The sequence below is a fragment of the Pseudorca crassidens genome, chromosome 19, assembly GCF_039906515.1.
Source record: "Pseudorca crassidens isolate mPseCra1 chromosome 19, mPseCra1.hap1, whole genome shotgun sequence".
NCBI classification, from domain to species: domain Eukaryota; kingdom Metazoa; phylum Chordata; class Mammalia; order Artiodactyla; family Delphinidae; genus Pseudorca; species Pseudorca crassidens.
The window spans coordinates 50,820,070-50,845,132 of NC_090314.1; the positions used below are offsets into that span (position 1 = coordinate 50,820,070).

The window sequence follows — 25,063 nt, forward strand, 5'->3', positions numbered from 1 at the left end:
TCATACCGCAAAAAAAAAAAAAAAAAGAATAAGAAACAAAAGAGTAATATTTAGCTGCAGAACCTCTAAAAGCCATTATCAATCAACTCAATGAGGTAAAAGTAAACGGGAAGCACATCAGTTCAGCATCAGCAGCCTCTTAACCTCCACTTAATTTCCTTACAATAAAATCCAAACCTAAAGCAAAGTACTATCTTTTAAGATGTCGTTATCCCAAAAAGTTAAGAAAAAGGTTAAATTAATATGTTCTTATAGTTCAACTTTACAGATGTTAGACTTTCAATATGTCCATGGAAACACTTTCAAAGCAATTATAAATAGTTATGGAAATAAAGCCAGTTTTATCTACTGCTGCTATTTTCTTAGTCCCAGTCATTAAATCTAGAGGCATAACTTTAATAAAACAAATGCTGTCTTCATTATATGTTTGAATACAAATTCTCATAGTACATTTGAGGTTAAGATGCTAGAAAGACACATGCCCCTGTCTCTCCTTATATACTGAAAAACTGGCAATCTGGTACAAAAGTTTCTAATCTAAAATCCAGAACGAAAGTGTAATTCTGAAATTGAGCTATTTGTTAACTACAAAGAAGTTATACTGAATAATAAACAGTACACTTGCTATAAGGGGTCGTTTTTGGCAACATAACCATTTTCATGAACTGAAGTGAAATGTCTGGAATACAGATGCAGCGGTGGAAAATCTCAGGAACAGATATTCAGAAATTAACTTGTTTTTTTTTTTTTTTTCCCCGATACGCGGGGCTCCCACTGCCGTGGCCTCTCCCGTTGCGGAGCACAGGCTCCGGACGCGCAGGTCCAGCGGCCATGGCCCACGGGCCCAGCCGCTCCGCGGCATGTGGGATCCTACTGCACCGGGGCATGAACCCGCGTCCCCTGCATCGGCAGGTGGACGCTCAACCACTGCGCCACCAGGGAAGCCCCAGAGATGAACTTTTTTAAGTGATGTCTACAAACATTTCCCAAAATATGGCCCAACTTTTCAGTTTAAACTTCAATCTCAGCCACATAAAATCTTTCTGAATCATACCCAATTTGAAATCATGAAATCTGCCCATTTTTCTTATGTTCTCACTCCTTTAGATTTTTAGACCACAGACTTATAATTTTTCTTTTGCATAATGTCGTCTATCATAAGAAAATGATAGTGCTCTCTGACAGGACTTGACAAAATACAGCTTGAAATAAATAAATATGCATATCCATATATATGTATACATATGTGTGTATATATTTCTAAGGAAATTCTAAAGTAGATGTATTTTGAAAGAGATTTTAAATTCTCGGGTTATTTTTAAGTATCTTTCCATTCCAGAAAAGATATAAAATACAAACGCTAATCAAAAGAAAGCTTCTGTAGTTTAGTAGTATTATTAAAGATAAAGGACATTTCACAAAGATATAGTTAATTCAACAATATAAAAATTATGTGCACCTACTAACACAGGCTCAAAATATATAATGCAAAAACTAAAAATATTTAAAAGATAAAAAGGCAACCCCACAGTAAATAGAAATAACTTAAAAGTATCTTGCATATGTTATAAAGCAGAAACTAACACACCATTATAAAGCAATTATACTCCAATAAAGATGTTAAAAAAAATTATCTTCCATAGAGGGGAAAAAAAATAGCAAACATATAGATTTCAACAACACAATTAAAACCCTGACCTAGTTGTTCTGTACTGCACCCCAAAACTAAAAATAGACATCCTCTTCAAGTGTATATGAGACAGTTCATCAACATTAACCAAATGCTGGACCACAAAACAAGCCTCAACAAATCTTAAAGGACATAAATCACGTACAGAATGTTCTCTGACTACAGTGTGTTAAACTAGAAATCAATAAAAAAGATAACTAGAAATCTCTAGGACTTCCCTGGTGGCACAGTGGTTAAGAATCCGCCTGCCAATGCACAGGACATGGGTTCGAGCCCTAGTCCGGGAAGATCCCACACACTGCAGAGCAACTAAGCCCATGTGCCACAACTACTGAGCCTGAGCTCTACAGCCTGAGAGTCACAACTACTGAGCAGCATGCCACAACTACTGAGGCCCACGTGCCTAGAGCCTGTGCTCCACAACAAGAGAAGCCACTGGCTGCAAGGAAGAGTAGCCCCCACTCACCACAACTAGAGAAAGCCTGTGCACAGCAATGAAGATCCAAAGCAGCCAAAAATTAATTAAAAAAAAAGAAAATCTCTAAATGTTTGAGTATTAAACAATATATTTCTAAACAAGCAATGGGTTAAAAAAAAACCACATCATAATAGAATTTAGAAAGTATTTTAAACTGAATGATAAAGACAAAATAACATATTAAAGTTTGTGAGATGCAGCTACAGCAGTACATAGAGGGAAATTTATAGCCTTGACAACAGACATAGAAAAAATAAAAAATAATCAAAGCATCCATCTTAAGAAGCTAGAAGAAAAAAATAATAAAGAGGGTATGAGATATATGTATATGTATAACTGATTCACGTTGTTATAAAGCAGAAACTAGCACACCATTGTAAAGCAATTATACTCCAATAAAGATGTTTAAAAAAAAAAGTGTATGCGAGGGACTTCTCTGGCGGTCCAGTGGTTAGGACTTTGCCTTCCAGTGCAGGGGAGGAAGGTTCAATCCCTGGGCAGGGAGCTAAGATCCCACATGCCTCACGGCCAAAAAACCAAAACATAAAACAGAAGCAATACTGTGACAAATTCAATAAAGACTTTAAAAATGGTCCACAACCAAAAAAAAAAAAAAGAGGGTATGGGAAACTTCTGGAGGTGATGGATATGTTTATGTCATAGATTGTGGTGATGGTTTCACAGGTATATATTTATCTCCAAACTCATCAAGTTGTACATATTAAATATGTACAGCTTTTTGTATATTAATTATACCTCAATAGAGTGGTTTTGAAAAAAAAAGACAGGGAAGAAAAATTCACAAAAATGAAAAAATATAAAAGGAATGAAATAAAAATAAGATAAAAACCTAGAAAAAATATAAAGAGGATAAACAAAGCCCAAAGTTATTTTTTTAAAGACTCATAAAAATTGTTAATAGTCTTATGAAATGATTAAGAGAAAACATAACCAATTTCTTGACTGAAAAAAGAGATCACTACAGATGCTATAGACATTTAAAAAATAGGATGTTATTATGTCAATAAAATCTTAAATTTAAATGAAATGGTAGATTCCTAGAAAAATAAAATTTACTAAAACTGACACAAGAAAACAACAGAAAATATGAATAGCTACTATCTACCAAAGAAATGAAATCTACAATTAATAACTTTCCCACAATGAAAACTCCAGGACCAGAAGACTGCAGCAAACATTTAAGGAATAAATAACACCAACCCACAGAAACTCTTGCAGACAAAAGGAAAAGTGGGAACTTGTACCAACTCATTTTATGAGGCCAGCATAATCTAGGCATCAAATCCTGACACAGACATTATCACAGAAAGAAAATTGCAAGTCAATATCATTCATGAAAGTTGACGCAAAAATCCTAAACAAAATATTAAAAAATGAAATGCAACAATACATAAGAGCAAGAACATATCACAACCAAGTTGTATTTATTCCAGGAATATGATGAGATTGGGTTAACATTTTTTAAAATATCAATGGAGAAACTTTTGCTTCCAGTCAGGATGGAGTAGAGGGACTGGACTTAGCCCAGCCAATGAAACATCCACACACACAAAAAAGAGACCACTTGATAGAAAATGAACAAAAGAACTGACAGGCAATTCTCAAAAGAAGTTATCCAAATGTCTAATATATATATACACACACACACACACACACACACACACACACACACACATATAGGCGCACGCACGCACACACACACACACACACGCACACACACACACGAAAGATGCTCAACATCCTTAGTCACCAGGGAACTACAAGTTCAAATCACAATAAGATATCCTTACATTCCTACCAGAATGGCTAAAATAAAGAGAGGCGGGGAAAAAAAAGGAAAGAACTACATGACATTCTTATAATACACAGAAAAACTCTTTAAGGATTTCCAATACAGTATTAACTATAATTATTGACTTTTGATAGGATTACCAGTATTTTTTTTCTTGTTTTGCTCATCTAAATTTTCTGATTTGTTTTTCAAAAATATACACACAGCTCCTATAATAAAAAAATTTTTTTTCATTTTTAAAAAAGGCAAAAGGAAAGGCATAATAACATTCTTGGTGTGATATAACTTATTTTGAATTTAATTTTAAAAAGCTTAAAATTTATTACTGGTTAATTTACATTTTCATGTCAAAATATATTGTGACAATGGTTTTCTATTGTAACATTATGGTTTGAGATGTTGTTAAAAAAAAACTTACATGACCACATGCAAACATAAAATTAATCTGTTAGTACATACAGAATTGGAATGGTCAAATCATTCAACACTGAGCCATTAGTATGTGAGTACTTAAAACCAAAATATCTGCCACTATGGTCTGGTGATAAAATATAAAAATAAGTCTATTAGACAAAAACAGCTAAATGAACTTTAAAAAGCATGAAGATTATGATGAGTTTCAAGCACTAAATGCAAGAACATCTGTCAAACTCCAAATGTTAGGTGACAACTTAGCAATCAGGGATGGCACTTATGTAAGCAAGCAGCATGAATGAACACATACTTTAAAGTTTTAGGTGACATTCAGCTTTTACTACTAAAGGGAAGGATTTCCCCCCCATTACAGAGGCATTGATACACTGCCCTCTGTACCTGGCACATCCTGGGGGAGCTCAGATGCCACCTTCTTCTCTGCCATGTTGCTGCTATCATGGGTTTCTGAGAGACACCCCACGGGACTCCTCCCTTCAGAGGGACTAGTCTCTTCTGAAGAAGCATTTGTTGTGTTGTCGCCAAGATTTGCTGACACAGAGTTACCTTTATCCCCAACTTCTGTTGGCTCTACAGTAAAATGCACAACAAAACTTTAAAGATATCCTTTAAAATTGCTTTAGGACAAATGGCCACATTCAGTCAACTACTAAAAATGAATGATCACCAAAAAACCTGGCTTCTATTCGATGGCCATTTTGAAGCAATTAGATTCTGGGATAATTTTGCAGCAGGTAATCCAAAGGGTATTTAAGAATATTTGATATATTAAGAATGTTTAAGTAGTTAACATAAAAAGGAACGTATTATATCACATACAAAAGTGTATATTCTGGTATAAAAACAGTGATTTTCACCAAAAAATCTTATAGGGAAATGGCACCTTATTAAGAAGTATAAATAGAGATATGGGTATAACATTATAGTAAATCCACCAATACATAAAACTCATTACAATGACTGTACATGTTATATATGGAGGAAGGGTATCCTAATCTCTTCAGAAATGTAAAATTAAATAGTTGTTTGCAATAAAAAAGATTCATTTTCATTTTGCAAGTAAAACTGGAGTTTTCGTAAGTAACACTGATGAAATATTTCTTTTTAACCAAATAATGTTTTTACCCTCAGATTTTCCTTGCTCAGGATCATCTGGTGTTTTGTCATCACTGTCTTTTTCAAGACTCTGGTCTTCAAACTCCTCTCTGCTTTTCTCAGCATCTTTGGAGTTATTATTCTCAGTCTCATTCTTCTCCTTTTCTATTTCTTCTGGACTTTTAACAATATCAATGTCTCCTTTTTTGGCTCTTATAGATTCCAAAATTTCTTCTATAATAAAACAAATAAAATTATGTTTCCATATATACCAAGTATAAAAGTACTACAAATGCCACTTAAGAGTTTCAATACAGGTTATTAAACATAAATTTGCTAAAAGCATTAAGAACTATGAAATAAGGATCAAGATTACCAGTAACATTTTGATGTTTAGAGAACTCAAATCGATTTGGTTATCTTCACTTCTAGAAAATACATGATAATATAGGCTCTAATTTCTTTTTAAAAAAAGAAAGAAAAATTAGTCTATCTTTTAAAATTGAGATTGATATAGATTACTGTGATATCCTCTGGCATAGGAGAAAATCTGTTAAGCTGACACAGACCCACAGTCTGGGCAGTGTGGTACAGTAACAAAAACCTAGAGACCCAGGACCTAGCACAGATCTGACCTGAATTAACTACGTGAGCCTGGGGGTAGGCTACTAAATCTTCAGGTCTCCACTGTAAAATGAGAAAACAGAGGCCCATTTGGAAACATTTCTCTCTGAAGTCCCATAACTTTCTGGAAGTCACTAAATCCCTAATGGCTCTAATTTTCTTTCAACTAGGGTGGAGTGATACTACGGCATGGGTGCAGACCACAAGTTATATCAGCATAGACTCCTGTATATTAATAATGTTCTTTGGGTTATGATCCAATACTATCATTTTTACTTTGTTGCTCAAATCGGTCCAGCTTTTGGCCATTGGGAGCTTTTCCAGGTAAGTCCTGTATCCTTTAAACACATGAGTCCTGTAACCTTTAAACACACTTCCTTCCCACCTTCCTTCCTTCTGTGCTTCCTCACTTTCCAGCACTGCAAGATGTTCCAGACTCACCTTGTATTTTCTTTGCCCCAGCCCTAGAATTCTCAAGGGGTCTTGATTCTTTTTTTAATCGGAGAATGAGATTTTATTTTATTTTTTATTTTTTTGCGGTACGCGGGCCTCTCACTGCTGTGGCTTCTCCCGCTGCGGAGCATAGGCTCTGGATGCACAGGGTCAGCGGCCATGGCTCACGGGCCCAGCTGCTCCACAGCACGTGGGATCTTCCCGGACCGGGGCACGAACCCGCGTCCCCTGCATCGGCGGGCAGACTCCCAACCACTGTGCCACCAGGGAACCCCTGGAGAATGAAATTTAGAAGTCATGATCTGGGGCTTCCCTGGTGGCGTAGTGGTTGAGAATCTGCCTGCTAATGCAGGGGACACGGGTTCGAGCCCTGGTCTGGGAGGATCCCACATGCCGCGGAGCAACTAGGCCCGTGAGCCACAACTACTGAGCCTGCGCATCTGGAGCCTGTGCTCCGCAACAAGAGAGACCGCGATAGTGAGAGGCCCACGCACCGTGACGAAGAGTGGCCCCCACGGGCTTCCCTGGTGGCGCATTGGTTGAGAGTCCGCCTGCCGGTGCAGGGGACACGGGTTCGTGCCCCGGTCTGGGAAGATCCCACATGCCGCGGACTTGGCTGGGCCCGTGGGCCATGTCCACTGAGCCTGCGCGTCCGGAGCCTATGCTCCGCAGCGGGAGAGGCCACAGCAGTGAGAGGCCCGCGTACCGCAAAAAAAAAAAAAAAAAAAAGATGTTACAATAGGAGAAGCATGCTGCAGCGTACATGAAACCCTCTGTGTTATCTTAGCAACTTTTCTGTAACTCTAAAATTATTCTAAAATTAAAAGTTTATTAGAAAAAAAGAAAGCAAAGAGTAAATTTTAAAGGAATACCATTTCTCATAATTAAAAACAGGACTCCCCAAAAGGTTTATTAATAAAATTCTTGAATTAAAGAAAGAAACAAATATAATTTGGGGAACATCAGTAATGAGCAAGGCAAGGTACAAAACACTAAAATGCACAGGATCCCCAATTTATGTTAGGATGAACAAGTTCCTCTTGAGAAAATGAAATATAGAGAATTCAAATAATCATACTTGAAAATTTTAATATATTTTCATATTTTGTAGTGATTTCATACCAGGAAATGGAACAAAAAGTAAAATAAGAAAATTTCCCTCTCACCATTAGCTGCCGCCAGAAAGGATTTATTACTGCCCCGAGCCTTATTGGTCAGGTCTTCAGTTATGTCCATGTGCCGGTGGATTTCTTCACGCATTTCTTCTAGGATTTTGCAGAGTTCTGCTTCCCAGTAATCTTTGTCTAGACAGTCAATTAATTCTGCAAGCTGGACCTTTGTGCTGTAGTACCAAATTTTCTTTTCGTTTTCATTTTCCGTGTCTTCTTCTCTGTTTAAAAAAAGCACAAAAACACTTTGATGTTAGACAAAATGGCACTTACCTGACAATTTTATCTATCCAGTGGAAGTTAAAACTCACAAAGATTGTGCACTAAAGCTCAGTATATTTGCTCATAAGGGATCCTATCAAGTCTCATTCAAACTCAAGGTACTCATTTTATTTGAACCTCTAATTATTTTGATTTCCTAGCCCATAGCAGCTTAGGATAAAATAATTTGCTTGTAGTAGTGGGAAGAGAGGAATTAGTATAGCAGCAAAGAAAGATATCTAAAAACATGACATGCAGAAACATGACCTTAAAATTCAGAGAGTGTGAGTACTTGGTGGAGGACAGTCTTGGTTACACTTCAATCAACTTTAAGATCATCACTGTAACAATGCGAGGAGCAGAATAACCAGAAATTTTTAAACTGTGTTCAGTACTTGGCAGGTACAGAGCAGGTTCACATTACAGTATAGTTTAGAAACATTTCCATCCAAATGGTGTAAATGCTCTGCTAAATTCTGGTCCCTGAAGGAGTCATCTCAATCAAGTAACAATGCCTCATCCCTCTTTCTTAACGGACAATCAAAGCTCAAACTGGAGAGAAGAAGAGCACAGCAGCTTCTTTTCCTGCTTAAATCTCTCTAAAGATGCCAGTCACTTGTAATGGAGGTGGCGACTTCAACACTAATAACTAAAAACACAAGGCAAATTAATGTCTAGGACCAGACTTCAAGAAACATATGTGACTTAGTTCTTCTCTCATTCAGAAGAATTCAGGAGTATGTGTGAGGTACCTAACAAGAAAGAGTCTAACATTCCTGTCTGCTCAAAGGCAAACTCACAAAGCTGAAAGAAGAGCACTTTAAGAAAGATATGGCTTTAAATGAGATATGTGAACGGGGACAAGACACAACTCCTCTGAGCCTCTGAGACATTTTATTCACCTCACTGGTAAAATGAGGACAACAGTACCTGTCTTGAGGGACACAGTAAGATACTATACGGTAAATAAAGGTATTATAATAAGGCATCTATCATAGTGCCTGGAAAACATCATTAGCGATCAATAAATAGAAAATATTATTGTTACTAGTAAGGTAGTAAATAAATTAAAATGTAGCAGAATTCCAGGAATGAGACATTCAATAATTCTGAACAAAGAAGGGATATATTAAATCATGGATAAATAAAAGGATATCAAAATTATCAAAAATTTTAAAGAAAAAGATTAATAAAGGGTTCCTGTTTTCCCTCTTTCAAATCAGCATCTGCTGACATATGATATTAATATATTTCTGTTAGAAGCTTTTTACAAAAATTTCTGAAAATCATTTTTTTAAGCTGCTCTAGATTTCACTTTACAGTGGGTATTTCTACTGACTTTTTATGACTGAGTGAGAACAATGGTCTACTCCAATTTAAAATGTTAAAGATGTCAGAATCCTCTAAATAAAAAGATTAATAGGGGGCTTCCCTGGTGGCGCAGTGGTTAAGAATCCGCCTGCCAATGCAGGGGACACGGGTTCGAGCCCTGGTCCGGGAAGATCCCGAATGCCGTGGAGTGGCTGAGCCCGTGTGCCACAAGTACTGAGCCTTCATTCTAGAGCCCACGAGCTACAACTACTGAGCCCACGTACCACAACTACTGAAGCCCATGCGCCTAGAGCCTGAGCTCTGCAACAAGAGAAGCCACTGCAATGAAAAGCCCGCACACCGCAACGAAGAGTAGCCTACCCTCGCCTCAACTAGAGAAAGCCCACACAGCAACAAAGACCCAATGCCGCCAAAAATAAATAATAAATAAATAAAAAGTACATAGTGAGCTTTGACGGAGCACAAGAGTTACAGGACAGCCTAATTCTTTGTTTTCTAAGATTTCAATCTTAAGGATTTTCCCTCTGTTTAATGATATCAAATTCTTTCCTTGTTTGCTTTTTTCCTCTTGATTCAGAAATATCTACAAATTTCAATGGAACGAGAAAAACATTCTACATAAAAACGTTTTTGGGGTAGAAAACAATTTATAAGCATACGACTTCTACATGAAAGTGAGATGCTGTGGGAACAAATTTAATTAAATGGACATTCTGTCCAATTTTCCAAGCAACTCACAGGCTACTAAAAGGGTCCTTATCAGTTGACTGACTTAGCCCATGCTGGCATCTGCATAATTTCCATCTTAACGGAGAACACTTAATTTTAATCTTAATTTTCATCTTAACAGAGAATTCACAACTTTATATGGTGGCAGTCTATTCTAGATTGGAACTGCTCCGTTAGAAAGTTTTCTCCTTTTAAGAGATGACACACACCTAGTGTTTCCACCAATCCATCCTGATTCTGCCTGCTAGAATTCTCTGAAATAAACCTAACGCCTCCTCCACACACAGTCCATCAACTCTTTCACAACATCTATAATTTTACCCCGTTTTTTTTCTTTTCAGGCCAAACATGCTCAAATACTTTATTCCTCATACAGCATGTTTTCCAGTCGTCACTACCCTGATATTCTTCCCCTAAATGTACAGTTTTGTCAATGTCCCTCTAAAAACAGCTCTATTGGGGGACTTCCCTGGTGGTCCAGTGGTTAAGAATCCGCCTTCCAATGCAAGGGACACGGGTTCAATCCCTGGTTGGGGAACTAAGATCCCACATGAAGCGGGGCAACTAAGCCCACACCCACAACTACTGAGCCCACATGCCGCAGCTACAGAGCCCATGCGCTCTGGAGCCAGCATGCCACAACTAGAGAGAAGCCCACAACATGCAACGAAAGATCCCACATGCCGCAACTAAGACCCGATGCAGCCAAAAATATATATTAAAAAAAAATAAAAAGTAAAAATAGCTCTATTTTTCATTCTGCTCATCAAAGATAATACTCAACAATGACCATTTATTTTCTTCTTGAAGCTACAGAAGGATAAATTCATCAAAAGCATAAAGTAGCAAAACTGAGTGAACAATAACAGCTAATGCTTTCAAAGAAGTTTTAATATTGATGTACTTGGGCACGTTTACACAGTTTATATAACCAAGATTATCTGTTCTAATTGTAAAAGTGACAACTGCTTTCCTAGATGAATATACATCAATTTGTAAGTACCTTTGTTTATGGGGTTAGAATTTGGTTTCTACAGAAGCCCTGTCTCTACAACGTTCCTTCTGCACACCCAAACTGGCCTGGCTTCCCTGAAGTCACAGGGGAGGACAGAATGGAATGAAAATATGGGCTAAAGATAAAATTAATAGCAAACTTACAGATTATATGCCTACATTTTAAAGTCTGTTTGTCTTTTACTTAGCCAAGATAAGTAAGAGGTTAATGACTAACAGTACGTTTTGAGTTTCATTTCTAAACAAACCCACAGAAACTAATAAGAGTGAGGAACGCTAGTGTGGTGGGTTGACAAAAAGGTATGTCCACCTGAAACTGCAGAATGTGACCTTACTTGGAAATATGGTCTTTGCAGATGTAATTAGCTAAGGATCTTGAGATGAAATCATTCTGGATTTAGGGTGAGCCCTAAATCAAATGACTGCTATCCTTACAAGCGGAGGAGAGGATTCAAAGAGACACGTGGAGAAGGTGATGTGAAGATGGAGGCAGAGATTCGAGTCATGTGCCTTTGCCTATGAGCCAGGAGACACCAAGGAAGGCCAGCAACCACCAGAAGCTAGGAGACAGGCATGGAACAGAGTCTCCCTGAGCCTCCAGAAAGAAACAATCCTGCTGACACTGGTTTCAAACTTCTAGCCGCCAGAATCGCGAGAGAATAAATTCCTGTTGCTTTAAACAACTTATTTTATGGTCAATTTGTTATGGCAGCCCTAGGAAACTAAAACAGATTTTGATTTCATGCTTTTTTTTTATGATTTAATTTTTTAACTTATTTTTTTGGCTGCATTGGGTCTTTGTTGCTGCGCGTGGGCTTTCTCTAGTTGCGGCAAGCGGGGGCTACTCTTCATTGTGGTGCGTGGGCTTCTCACTGCAGTGGCTTCTCTTTGTTGCGCAGCATGGGCTCTAGGCGCGCGGGCTTCAGTAGTTGTGGCTCGCGGGCTCAGTAGTTGTGGCTCGCAGGCTCTAGAGCACAGGCTCAGTAGTTGTGGCATGCAGGCTTCGTAGTTGTGGCATGCGGGCTCAGCAGTTGTGGTCCACAGGCTCTAGAGCGCGGGCTCAGTAGCTGTGGCATGCGGGCTCAGCAGTTGTGGCTCACGGGCTCTAGAGCGCAGGCTCAGTAGTTGTGGCATGCGGGCTTCAGTAATTGTGGCACGCGGGCTCAGCAGTTGTGGCTCACAGGCTCTAGAGTGTGGGCTCAGTAGCTGTGGCATGCAGGCTTTGTAGCTGTGGCACGAGGGCTCAGTAGTTGTGGCTTGCAGGCTCTAGAGCGCAGGCTCAGTAGTTGTGGCATGTGGCCTTCAGTAGTTGTGGCACGCAGGCTCAGTAGTTGTGGCTTGTGGGCTCTATAGACTGCAGGCTCAGTAGTTGTGGCACACAGGCTTAGTTGCTCCACGGCACGTGGGATCTTCCCAGACCAGGCTCGAACCCGTGTCCCCTGCATTGGCAAGCAGATTCTTAACCACTGCGCCACCAGGGAAGTCCCCTAAAACAGATTTTGATACTGGGAAAGGAAGTGCTGCTATAACAGATACTTAAAAACGTGGGAGTGGCTTAGGAACTGGAAATGGGAAAAGGCTGGAAGAATTTTGAGGCACTTGACAGAAAAGGCCTAGACTTTCTTGAAGAGACAGAGGTTAGCAGAGATTGGAATTATGCTGCCAGCAAGCCAAGGAACACTTGGGGCACTAGAAGCTGTAAAGGGCAAGAAAAGAATTCTTTCCTAGAGCCTTTGGAGGGAGTGGGCCCACTGACACCTTGATTTTTTACTTCTAGCCTCCAGAACTGTGAGAAAATTAATCTCTCACTTTGCCTTGTTACAGCAGCCACAGGAAACTAATGCGGTTCAGGAGTCAGAGATTAAAGGCAGCCCAAGGAGGTTAAAAGCACACATTCTGGAGTCACAATGCCTGGGACTGAATTCTGATTCTGCCACTTACTAGTTGTATGATACTGGATAAATTACTTAACCTCTCTCTTGCCTCAACTTCTCCCTCTGAAAAATGGGGTGACAGTACTTACATCAAAATGCTGTTGTGAGGATAAAACACATAAAGTGCTTTGAACACTGACAGCACGTGGTGGGTGCAATCTGCAGGGTTGCTATTATGTTCTTCATCTGATGAAGTATATGATATTTACCTTAAAACAAATAATTACAAGTTTAATGGGTGTTTTTAAAAAAAAGATGTGTTTCACGGTGCAAGAGGGAGAGAAATTCAGGGGAAAAAGCCCTAGGAAATGGCATAAATAGGCTGACTTGAAGGATAAGTTAGTCGAAAGGCTTTGCGGGTTTTTAGTTTGCTTTTTATTGATTTTGTTTTGGGTGGTGGGAAGCAAAAGAAATAAATACACAAAATTAGGGATCTGTGAACTTTCTGTTAAGAGCAAATGGAAGTATGTAATTGAAAGGTTTTTCAACTTGGGAGGAAAAGACCTGATCAGAATGGCTGTTTTAAAAATAATCCAGCTATGGGGATTTCCCTGGTGGTCCAGTGGCTAAGACTCCACGCTCCCAATGCAGAGGGCCCAGGCTCAATCCCTGGTCGGGGAACTAGATCCCACATGCTGCAACTAAGAGTTCGCATGCCGCATCTCAATGATCCCGTGTGCCACAACAAAGACCTGATGCAGCCAAAATAAATAAATAAATATTAAAAAAAAAAAATCATCCAGCTATGGAACAGAGAAGAGAATTGGGGAGTTACACATACACCAGTTTGGAGACTACTAAACTAGTCTAATCAAGATGATGTTGACAGTGAGAATGGAGAGAAATGGATTCAATATTTAAGAGGTAATTAAAAGATATAACAAACAACATAGGACAAAAGACTATTCCCAGGTTTCTAGCCTGAGCAGCCAGTAGGATGGTGATCCCATTTACTAAGATGGCAACACTGAATGAAGGGTAGGTAATGGGGGCAAGTGATGCATGCAGTTTTAGACATGTTGTATCTGAGGTGCCTGCTATGTGGACTTGTCCAGGAGGCTGCTGGTATGCAGAACTGGACACAGGCAGAAGGATTACAGGCGTAGGTCTGATGGCAACTGAGTCAGCAAGTAAATAGGTGGCTTATGGCTAGAACGTGGAGGTGCAAGTGGAAAGCTGTACAGGTTAAAAAGCATTAATTAGTTCATCTGGAAAATGAAAAAATGCAGAGTTTTAAAATGCTGTGTTCAAGGTAATTTTATTCAGAACAGACAGTGACAGGAAACAGTGCTAGTCTAATCTGGCAGTTCCTATTTTACTAGAAGTCCCAATTTGAGAGCAAAGGATTGATAGAATGAAAGCAATATTTAAGAAAGACTGGCCCTCTTACATAACAGATTGAAATTGATCTCTAAATTGTTTGCTCAGTAAGTATCTTGGTTCCGCAGGTAGACTATAAACTGATGTTTAAGAACTTTTCTTTTATTCCCTAACCTATTCAAATAACATATTTTTAAATGAGTATTAAACAAATAAAAGCAATAAGAGGAAAATAGTTTCTATAAACTATTGGTATCACAATTAAAGTGTTCACTGCCCCAGACTTTGTTTTAGACATAACCCCCTTGGGCAATAAGTCCACTGATTTATCATTTTAAGCTTCTGGACTTCCAGGGAAAACATATACCAGATCTCCACATAACATAAGCTGAGCAATTTACAATGGTTTCAAAACTTTCATCAGTAGTCCACATATCATCTACCACAAGGGGGCGCGTAAACGGAAATTGTTTTGATCTAAATTTTAAAATGATGTAAAATCTCACATTTACTCAAATTATTCACAAGGAACAATTATTATTAACAATGATATTTAGGGACTTTCCTGGTGGTGCTCCAAATGCAGGGGGCCTGGGTTCGATCCCAGGTCAGGGAACTAGATCCCACACACATGCTGCAACTAAGAGTTCACATACCACAAATAAGGAGCCCACGTACTGCAACTAAGGAGCTGGTGAGCCACAACTAAGACCCAGCGCAACCAAATAAATAAATAAATATTTTAAAAAATTGAAAAAATCTTTGTATCTGACTTTTTACAAAGAAAATAGTCAAAATGTCACAACACATGAAAAAAAGTATCATACTTGTTCATCTGAGATTTTCATTAAATTCTGTGTACTTTATTACACAATAAGAAAGGCAGTTTGAGAGATTATGACTAAAGCTTTTAAAGCAAATAAATGTAAGTGAATAGTTTCCCTGACAAACATGTAATTTAAAGAATTTGTTCTATTTAGAAAAGTAGATAATTTCATTTCATTGGTAATGTACCACAAATCCATGCATGGGTACCTTCTTAAGTCCTTTCACTCCTGTAATTTTAAAGCTTTGCACCTATTTAACCACATCCAAAGGGTCTTCTACTTGTCTGAGTGTTGTTTTATATACTGATATTGAATTATCAAGAAACAGGACTTTTTTGAAACATCACTTAATTTATGTCATATTTTCTAAAAATGCCTGTGTTTCAAATTTATAAGATCTCAGAAAAACCCAGTCCCAACAGAGCCAAAACCATTATACTATCTTTCTCCCCCCAGTTATGAGCATTGCTTTTAACAGCTAAAACAAGGCAAATTGCCGACTTCTCAAGATGATGGCTTGGAAACTAGACTACAGTATAAAATTAGCTATTGAAAATATTCTTGGGAGTTCCCTGGCGGTCCAGTGGTTAGTACTCCACGCTTTCACTGCCTTGGCCCGGATTCAATCCCTGGTCAGGGAACTAAGATCCTGCAAGCCGCATAGTGTGGTCAAAAAAAAGAAAAGAAGAAACAAGAAAAGAGAATATTCTTATAAATAGGTCCTGAAAAAATAACTCTAGGTCCTACTTCCTAATAGCCATAGAGTCTTGGGCAAGTCCTAGAGCAAGTTATTTAACTTCTCTGAGTTTAGTTCTTCATCTATAAAATGTACAAAAATAGTACCCACATTACTGGGTTGTTGTAAGGGTTAATGAAAAAAAGTATATACAAAATGCTTATTAGAAAACTGTAAGGCACACATTATTCTAAGTGAAAGAACTGAGATACAAAATAATATTATTATATGTTTCTTTTTATAAGAAATGTTTAGAAAAAGCAAATTTATACAAACAGCAGAGTGATTTTCTAAGACTGAGAATGGGAGTAAGATTAACTGTAAACAGATATGAGACCACTTTCAGAATGACTGAAATGTGGAGTAACCAACCACTTGGATTTGTCTCAGAAGAAAATGTTTCCTGGGATGTGGGACTTTCAGTGCTAATTTACTAAAATTATAGAATTGTATATCTACAACAATAGAATTTTATAATACATAAATTAATAAACAGCTCAGGGAATTCTCTGGTGGTCCAGGGGTTAGGACCCTGTGCTTCCACTGCAGGGGGCACAGGTTTGATCCCTGGTCGGGGAACTAAGATCCCGCAAGCAGCACAGCGCGGCCAAAAACAAAAACACAAAAAAAACCCCAACTCAATAAAGCTGTTAAAGTAAATAACAGAATAATAAAAATACTAGGTATACTTCGCAAATAGTGTCTTGATTACTGAGGTAAACATACAGGGGCTTCCCTGGTGGCGCAGTGGTTGGGAATCCACGTGCCAATGCAGGGGACACGGGCTCGAGCCCTGGCCCAGGAGGATCCCACATGCCGTGGAGCAACTGGGCCTGTGTGCCACAACTGCTGAGCCTGCGCTCTGGAGCCCACGAGCCACAGCTGCTAAGCCCACCTGCCACAGCTGCTGAGGCCCACGCGCCTAGAGCCTGTGCTCTGCAACAAGAGAAGCTACCACAGTGAGAAGCCTGCGCACCGCAACAAAGAGTAGCCCCTGCTCCTCGCAACTAGAGAAAGCCCGCGTGCAGCAACAAAGACCCAACGCGGCCAAAAATAAATAAATAAATAAATTTTATAAATAAATAAACATACAAGCATTCACAATTCATGAAGCAATGACAATTCTCATTTTATAGGTGAAAAAAATCAGGCTTAGAAGGGTTGCAGGTGCTTTAATATGACACAGAACTTGTAATTAACAAGGCCAGGAATGCAAACCAGGGCTTTTTCAGAGCTTTAATATTTAACCACTCTGTATGACAACTGTCTAGTAATAAATGGCCTGGATAAAGACAAAAAAAAAAAAGTAAACATACAAATTTAAGATATATATTGTGAAACCGTAAATGTCAAAAAGAAAGTAAAAGGTTCTTATATACTGAAATAACAAAAATTTATAAACATAATTTGATTTTTTATTGTCATTTTTGAAGGTTATAAAATTGTGTATAAAATTTTCAGAGAAAAGGAAAATTTACTATTTAGGTTATAAAAAAATAAAAATGAACTTTTCAATCCAATGATAAATTAAATCTGTTACTGTCCGTAGGGCAAGTTGACAGTTTAATAAACTCCTTGAGGATCTCTCTAGATTTACCCATTTTCCTGGCTGGGGATATACTTTTTGTTTAAAAAGAAAAAAGCTGTTGAAATTTTAACTTCCTTTTTTTCTACGTAAATATAATATGTAAAAAACAAACAAAAAAACTGTACAGCATATATTAAGTGCTGAATAAATGTTGATGTTGGCTATTGTTATTACTAACCCATCAGCAACTAGTTCCACCTATAGGTCCCTAACACCAAGGCCTACACCATTGATTATTGTGTGATAAGCCTTACATTACAGATGTCAAGGCCTACCTATATGTGGACAAAGCACCTTTGGGATGTCTGGGGCCCAAAACAGCAGCACAGGGAAGGAAGTGAGAGGCAGTGAGAATGAACATCCAAAAAGGGTGAAGAAAGGCAGGATACGGAAGGGAACAAAAGAATGGGAGAACAGGAGCACAGAATAGACTTCATTTACTTCCTGATTTGTTCACAGCAATCCTGATGACTCTGAGACCTTCCGGGAAGGCACATGAGACTGAGTGGATAGGGTCTGTAAACTGCTGCGCTGAACATCTAGAGAGCACAAGCACCAGGCTCCCTGAAAGGCAGTCTCACTGACTTTTCACATAGAATGAAAGACTGCATTAAACTTCAAACCAAAACGTGGTTCCAGTTATCTTTCCATTTGTACTGACCTCGCCAACACAAGTTTCCATGCTACATCTCCATAGCATGACATGAGAAAGGTGGCACAATAAACACCACAACCAGATATTTGGGAGATGCGGGGGCAAAAAACAAAAAAAATTATACAAAATTTTAAAATAACTGATCCAAACCAAATCATACAAAATATACTTTGTATATTTAAAACTTTTAAAACTTCATATACTGTTTCTCATATCAGTTTCTGGATTAAGGTAAAAGACTGAATCCACACATCTCAGTTTGCTCCCTCTTGAAACCCTCTTAAAACCACTAAAGAAATATTTTTAAAGATTTAAACTTACAAGATTAGAGAAAATAAGAGAGACAACAAAAAAATTTTTGGAAGCAGGAAAGCAAATGGACAAGTGATAACCGCCTTTAACCAGAGTCAAGAAAGCCCAATCCGAAACGTAAAGGGTGGAGCTGAGAACCAACAATCACCAAAATGAGGAGGGGAGTATCGACAGCAGAGAAGTGCTTGAAAGCTGTTTTAGGAGCAGATCCCAAGGCCACCTATCTATCCACTTCAAGCCACTAAAGGTTTAGTCTCTACAGGAGGTAAAAGTGAGGTTCTCTGGCCCAGGGGACACCAGGCGCAGGTGTGAACAAAGGTCCTGTACAGAAAACCAAGGTACTGAGTGGCTATGTACACGGTAAATGCGGTGTGCATAGTAAATGCAGCCCGCCTCCACCACCCAGCCAGCCAAACCCTCATGCTCCAAGCAGAACACCAGAGAAGGCCTCTCTGGGTCACCTGACCAGCTCAGAAGGAAGGACTAAAGATAGTGAGTGACATCAGGGACCACCAAGAAAAAAGATTAAGAAAATCACCCAACGATTAAGCTCAAAATTGATATGGCCTACACACTTGCTCAGAACTTCCAATCAGCTGTATAATCCCGCAGTGCTAATCAGGAGCAGAAAATTAAGGATTAATAGACATCTGAGGATGGAAGAGACAGACCAATACACACAGCAGGAAGAAGCAGCCTGGAAGAAACACAGACCATTCACTGTGGGGAAAAACACATGAAAAAACTATCAATAACATCCTCGAAAGTAAGAGAAATTATTATTTCCAGAAAACAAAAAACTAAGATTTGATTTTATTTTTTAAAAAGGAGGATGATTTTAAGAACAAAAGAGCTCTTAGAAAATAAAAATGTGATAGAATATAAAAAATAAATAGTAGGGCTTGAAGACCAAGATAAGGAAATCTAGAAAAATTGAGTAACACACGCGCACACACACACACATTCCAAAGAGAACGAAGACAAAGAGGAAAACTGGAGTGAAAAGATAAAATCAGAAGACCAAAATAGGAAGCCCAACATTCAATAAAGTAATAGTTCAAGATAAATACAACAGGCAAAAGGAGAGGAGGAAGTCCTCAAGGGAAGTTCTCAGAACTGACTCAACTGTCAGATTGCAAGTGCCCACCACACACACAATGGATGAAAACAGACCCACACAAGGCCCTATCACTCGAAAACTGCAGAAAACTCTGAAGGCAAAGAGAAGATTCTACAAGTTTCCAGGTAAGTCCAAAGTGGTTATATACAAAGAATCAATGAATGGATTCAGGTTTCTCAACAGCAACACTACAAGAAGACAACTGTACAAAATTCTGAAATTCGCTGTTTACTCTGTACCATCTTTAAAAACTAAGGGTGGACCTGGCTAAGATACTTCTCTGTACCTGGCTTGGCCTGACCATGTGCTGATGAAGTTCCTTCTCTCCTCTCTATGCCTGCTCTTTCATTTCATCTCACCACAAATTTTCTGATTTGACCTAATTCTGAGAGCTTGAAGAAGGCTTTGAAAACTTTAGAAGCTGAGGACTTCCCTGGTGGTCCAGTGGTCAAGACACCACGCTTCCACTGCAGGGTGTACAGGGTGTTCGATCCCTAGTCGGGGAACTAAGATCCCACATGTCACACAGCGCAGCCAAAAGAAAATAAATAAATGAACGAATGAATGAATGAATAAACAAAATATTTTAAAAAGAAAAGCTTTAGAAGCTGAAAATACAAAGTAACCCACTCCCTCTGACCATACTTCTACAGGATGTCCAAAACCAAGTCCACACTACAACCCTGCCAAGCACCCTCACTTCCCCAGACTTCCTCCCGCCCTTCCCACTGTCCTGCCTGGAAGAATCTTGTGAAAACCCTCAGGTTGGGTTTCTCCTGGGAGGCTGCAACCAATCATGGCAGCACTGATCTTTCCTTAGACATTTTCTTTGTTCTTGCTGCTCCATTTTATATACAAATATAGTAAAACTAAAAAGAGAAGCAAGAAAATCCTAACACCAAAGTTAGGATGCAGATTACCTCATGGTGGGCTGCAGGGAATCTAATGGGGGAAGGGCCCACAATGGCATGTGGCATCCCACCTAGTAAGTAACGTTCTGCTTTCCATCCTAGGCATTGAGTACAATGGTGTGTATTTTGCTTTTTTTCATACACCCTTCTTTCCTTACAATTTTAAAAACTGTTTTAATGTACATATTCTTTCAAGTTAGAAATTATTAAACTATACAACTCATTATTAAATCACCAAGGTTTATATCACATCAGCAGCACAGCTCTACATCAATCATGAAGGAAGTTGGCTTAATTTTAAATACATACAAAAATTTAAGACCAGATTTACTCACATTATGAGTCTTCGGTTTAAGAACCAGTATTTCCTCCGACTTCTGTCATATCCAATAGGTTCATGTCGAATATATGGTTTGTTTTTTTGGATTTCAGCAACGCAGTCAGTCACACCAGGAACCTTATGTGCTACACAGACTTCACACTGCCACTCATCCTCTGGCACCTCCTCGAGAGGCGGCTTCACACATTCCAAATGGTACACTGCTGAGCAGGTCTCACAGCAAAGCAAATCCCCGAGTTTGTGACAAACCCTACAGTGGTCATCGTACTGGATCACCCCTTCAGACATCAACTCCTCACGAGCAATGTTTGTGGTAAGAAACTGATCGACTAAGAACTGCAGAACTTTGATTTTGTTCTCTACTGGTCCATAAGGATAGTCCTCTGCTTCTTGGTAAGGAAGGACATGATGGTACTCCTTGTCACTCTCACAGTACACCCGCAGCACCTCTGGCCACGTCATGCCATCGATGAAATACAGCGTGGAATTCACGCTATCTTTCAGATCGGCAGGTCCAAAGGTAGTATTGGAGGTGTCTTCTTCACGCAAAACTGCTTTCAAAAGCACTACGTGCATCTCCGCCATAAGTGTGCACTGCTCTTGACTCACCAGAGCTGCACAAAAGTCCTCAAAGCGAAAAGGAGATAACCTTAAAACTGTACCAAAGTTCCGCAGTACCTCATAAATGGCAATAACATTCATTATATGCTCATTAGGCACCATTAAATCCTCAGAGGACTTGGGAAATTCAAGGGGTGGGATGTCTTTTTCTTCCAATATTGGAGAACGAGGCCGATGTACTCTCGGTTTTCGCCTACCTGTAAATAAAGAAATGGTATAATTACAAATCAATACATCATTTCTACAAACTAAGGTTTTTCCTATTTGGACATATACCCCCAAAAAGAGAGAAGCATACTTCTATTTTTCCAGTAACTGTCAAGTTAAAATAATACCAAGAAGCAATGATTTAGCTCTAATCTTTAAGTCTATAGAAAATCTAAATTTAAAGTGTTCCCATTATATCCCAAACTAGAAGTAAAAAAAAATTTACAATTATAATCAGTTCTCAATTACCTAGAAGGGTTAACTGGTTTACAGGTAACCATGATAAAAAATAACAGTGCATTTGTGAAAGATCTGACAAGAACATAAATGAGAAAAAGACATCTCCAAAGAAGAGAACAAGCGTAACAGATCTCACATGGTGCCAGCTGCACTAAGAAATGCCTCTCAGCAATCAGACAGGAAGTTCTCTGGTGCAGCGCACCCTTTCCTTGGCCAGTTCTTCCTGAGAGCCATGTAATGGGGAGTTCCACAGTGAAGCACAAGGTTAGGGCTGAGACAGAAAGGAAGAAGAAGTAAGGAAGAGAGAAGAGAAGCAGGGTTCCAATACTGGGAGAAAAAGGGGGAGCAGGGCTCACTTAGGAAACAGACAACAGATTATAATTTTTAGCTGTAAATTAAGCAACAGGAGGCGTGCCTGTTCGCCAATTTATGAAATGTACAGTCCAGGAATATATATGTATGTAAATGTATCAATATATAGCATTTGAGACCTTAGTTCATAACAAGCAAGCAGATCTCATTTAATCCTCTGAACAAGTCTATGAGATATTAATAAGAAACTTATGGAAAGAAACAATTTTCTCCAGAATTGCCATGCCCATGCCTGCATTATTATTATTATTACACTTTCCAATGATATTTACAGAATAGGAAATGTACTTTTAAATAGCAGACTTTTTATGAGATCAATTAACATTAAATTTATTTTTGTGCTATTGTTTTATTAACTAAGTTTTATTAACTATGGTTTTGGGTTGCTGGTCACCTCTTAACTGCCTCCTCCCTTCCCCATTGCTGTGCCCTCCTCACATCTAGTGAATTCTCATCATGTACAAACTAAAAGGGTACAGGGCACCAGGAAAAGAAAGTATGCTAAAGAATATAAAAGGTCAAGATCTTTTATTTTATACAATGCACCCCCCCATATTCATTCACTGGAAAGATTTTCCAAATAAGATTATATCCATTAGTTTCTGCAGAAAAAAGTCCAAGGGATCACTCTGGGCCAGACTTTGCTGGTGAGCCTACATCTTAAGAAAGAAACCTCCTCCATCTCAGCAAATATCCATCTACTACAAAGATGCAGTTTTCGCAGATTCAATTAAATCACAGAATCACCATGCTAGTAATAAGCATCACGATGGTAATCCAGTCCATTTCACTGTCTTCTGGAAGTTACTTGGGCCTCATTTGCAAAAGTATAAATGAGAGAAAGCAGAAAAGGATTAAAGGGAAGACTGAATCTAGAGGAATACCCTCAAATGCAGGAGAAGAAACACAAGTCACCAAATGAGACAAACCTGCTTATAGAAACAGTCCCTGTGTTCCTCTCAGCTGTTTATGCAAAATGCTGTCAAACAGAGTCCAAGTAAAGGATTACATAAGGAAAGGCTGGAAAAGTAGTTCTAGGATCAGAACGTGGATCCGTAAATGTTAGGTGTAGGCATTTTCACAGCACTTTATTCTGGCAGTAATGTAGGTTGATGGCTTTGAATGAAGTAATGAAGACTTTTTGAGCAGGGCAGGGACAAGAGAAGAATGTTCCAGAAAGACTTCTCTGGCTTCAGTGTATACAATGAATAGGACAGGGGGAACGAACCAGACACAGGGCATCTTCTGCGACTACCCAGAAGATAAAGACCTGGATTCAGAGTCTGGCTGTGGGAACGAAGAAAAAGATGAATAAAAGTGACCTTATGAAGAAAGAAACCAACTGGTGTGGAACATAACACCACCACCCTAAGATTTAACTCTGGTACCATTTCCTCCAAAAGACTATTCTAACTCCCCCAAACTCTTCTGAATTCTCGTAGCCTTCTTTGAATCATTTGTTACCCTACAATTTACCTATTCATGGTATCCATTCCACCTCCATAGCTGAACACCCACCTCTTATGCCGAAGAAAGATCTGGCACGTTTGTTTTATTGGAAGCATTAGCTAGCATCATTCCCTTTAGAGAATTACCCTTCCCCTACACCATGTGATTCTGATGGGGCCCCCAAACACAGTATTCCACCTCTTGATCACTGGCAAAGCAGGCCAGTGAGAGTCTTGCCTGGGATTTTATATTCAGATGCTGAGTGAGAAGTGCTCTGAAGCTCGTTCTTTCCATGAAGGTGGCCAGAGGCTATATGTGGCTAACCCACCTTTACCTCCCTTGTGGAAGAAGGGAATAAGGACAAGAGACAGAAGTAGAAATGGGAGATAAGGATTGATAACTCACGAGTACTGACAGAACCTGTCATTCAAATTTCCCAGTCAGGACTTCCCTGGTGGCGCAATGGTTAAGAATCCGCCTGCCAATGCAGGGGACATGGGTTCGATCCCTGGTCCAGGAAGATCCCACATGCTGCAGAGCAACTGGGCCTGTGCGCCACAACTACTGAGCCTGCACTCAAGAGCCCGCGTGCCACAACTACTGAAGCCCGCACACCTAGAGCCCAGGTTCTGCAACAAGAAAGCCACCACAGTGAGAAGCCCACGCACCACCACGAAGAGTAGCCCAAACTCGCCGCAACTAGAGAAAGCCCGTGCACAGCAATGAAGACCCAATGCAGACAATAAATAAATAAATAAATTTATTTTTAAAAAACAAATTTCCCAGTCACACAAACCAAAAACCACTCCCCTTTTGCTTAAGTGAACATGTTGGTTTTCTGTTGCTTGCAAATAAAAGAGTACTGATTAAAACAGTATCTAACACTGTATACAAGCCTTTTATAATGAGAAACTCAGTAAATTGCTATTTCAAGACTATCAGTGAGAGCAGTTAATGTTTAAAAAAAAAACTGTTGATAGTACTCTTTTGTAGTAAATTAACTTAGAGAGTAACAGTAGTCTAATTTAATTTGATATCTAATTTTTAAATATCAGCTTTCACAGATTCTGAAAGATTTTGGATAAGCATGTATTATTCTAATATTTAACAGTTCATTTAGCTTTATATTAAGCTAAAGTCTGTTAGCTTTCTAAGGTAAAAGGAAGAAAGGCAAACAAAGGTTCATAAATTCTACATTCTATCATCTAGCTGGAAACCACAAAATAGTATCTATTCAAACTACAACTACATACATAGTGAACAACGTGAGCACTTTTACAAGTTAGCATTAAATGCTGGCCAGTTCATTCTGAAGCATTATTGGGAGTTTAAATCGATTCA

At 38.9% G+C, this 25,063-nt stretch overlaps 1 protein-coding gene across 12 annotated transcripts in view; it reads right to left on the reverse strand.

Annotated features, from left to right (window-relative positions):
• Positions 1 to 25,063, reverse strand: part of BPTF (bromodomain PHD finger transcription factor) — a 139,619-nt gene that overhangs the window by 84,514 nt on the left and 30,042 nt on the right. For 10 of the 12 annotated variants that reach the window (XM_067715246.1, XM_067715239.1, XM_067715250.1 and 7 more), the window contains exons 2-5: positions 20,829 to 21,651; positions 7,752 to 7,975; positions 5,539 to 5,742; positions 4,795 to 4,983 (exon numbers count right to left, since the gene is read on the reverse strand). In XM_067715246.1, coding sequence (XP_067571347.1) covers positions 4,795 to 4,983; positions 5,539 to 5,742; positions 7,752 to 7,975; positions 20,829 to 21,651 — 1,440 coding nt within the window. The remainder of the gene's footprint in view (positions 1 to 4,794; positions 4,984 to 5,538; positions 5,743 to 7,751; positions 7,976 to 20,828; positions 21,652 to 25,063) is intronic. The other 2 variants (XM_067715247.1, XM_067715245.1) reach the window with 1 other exon arrangement.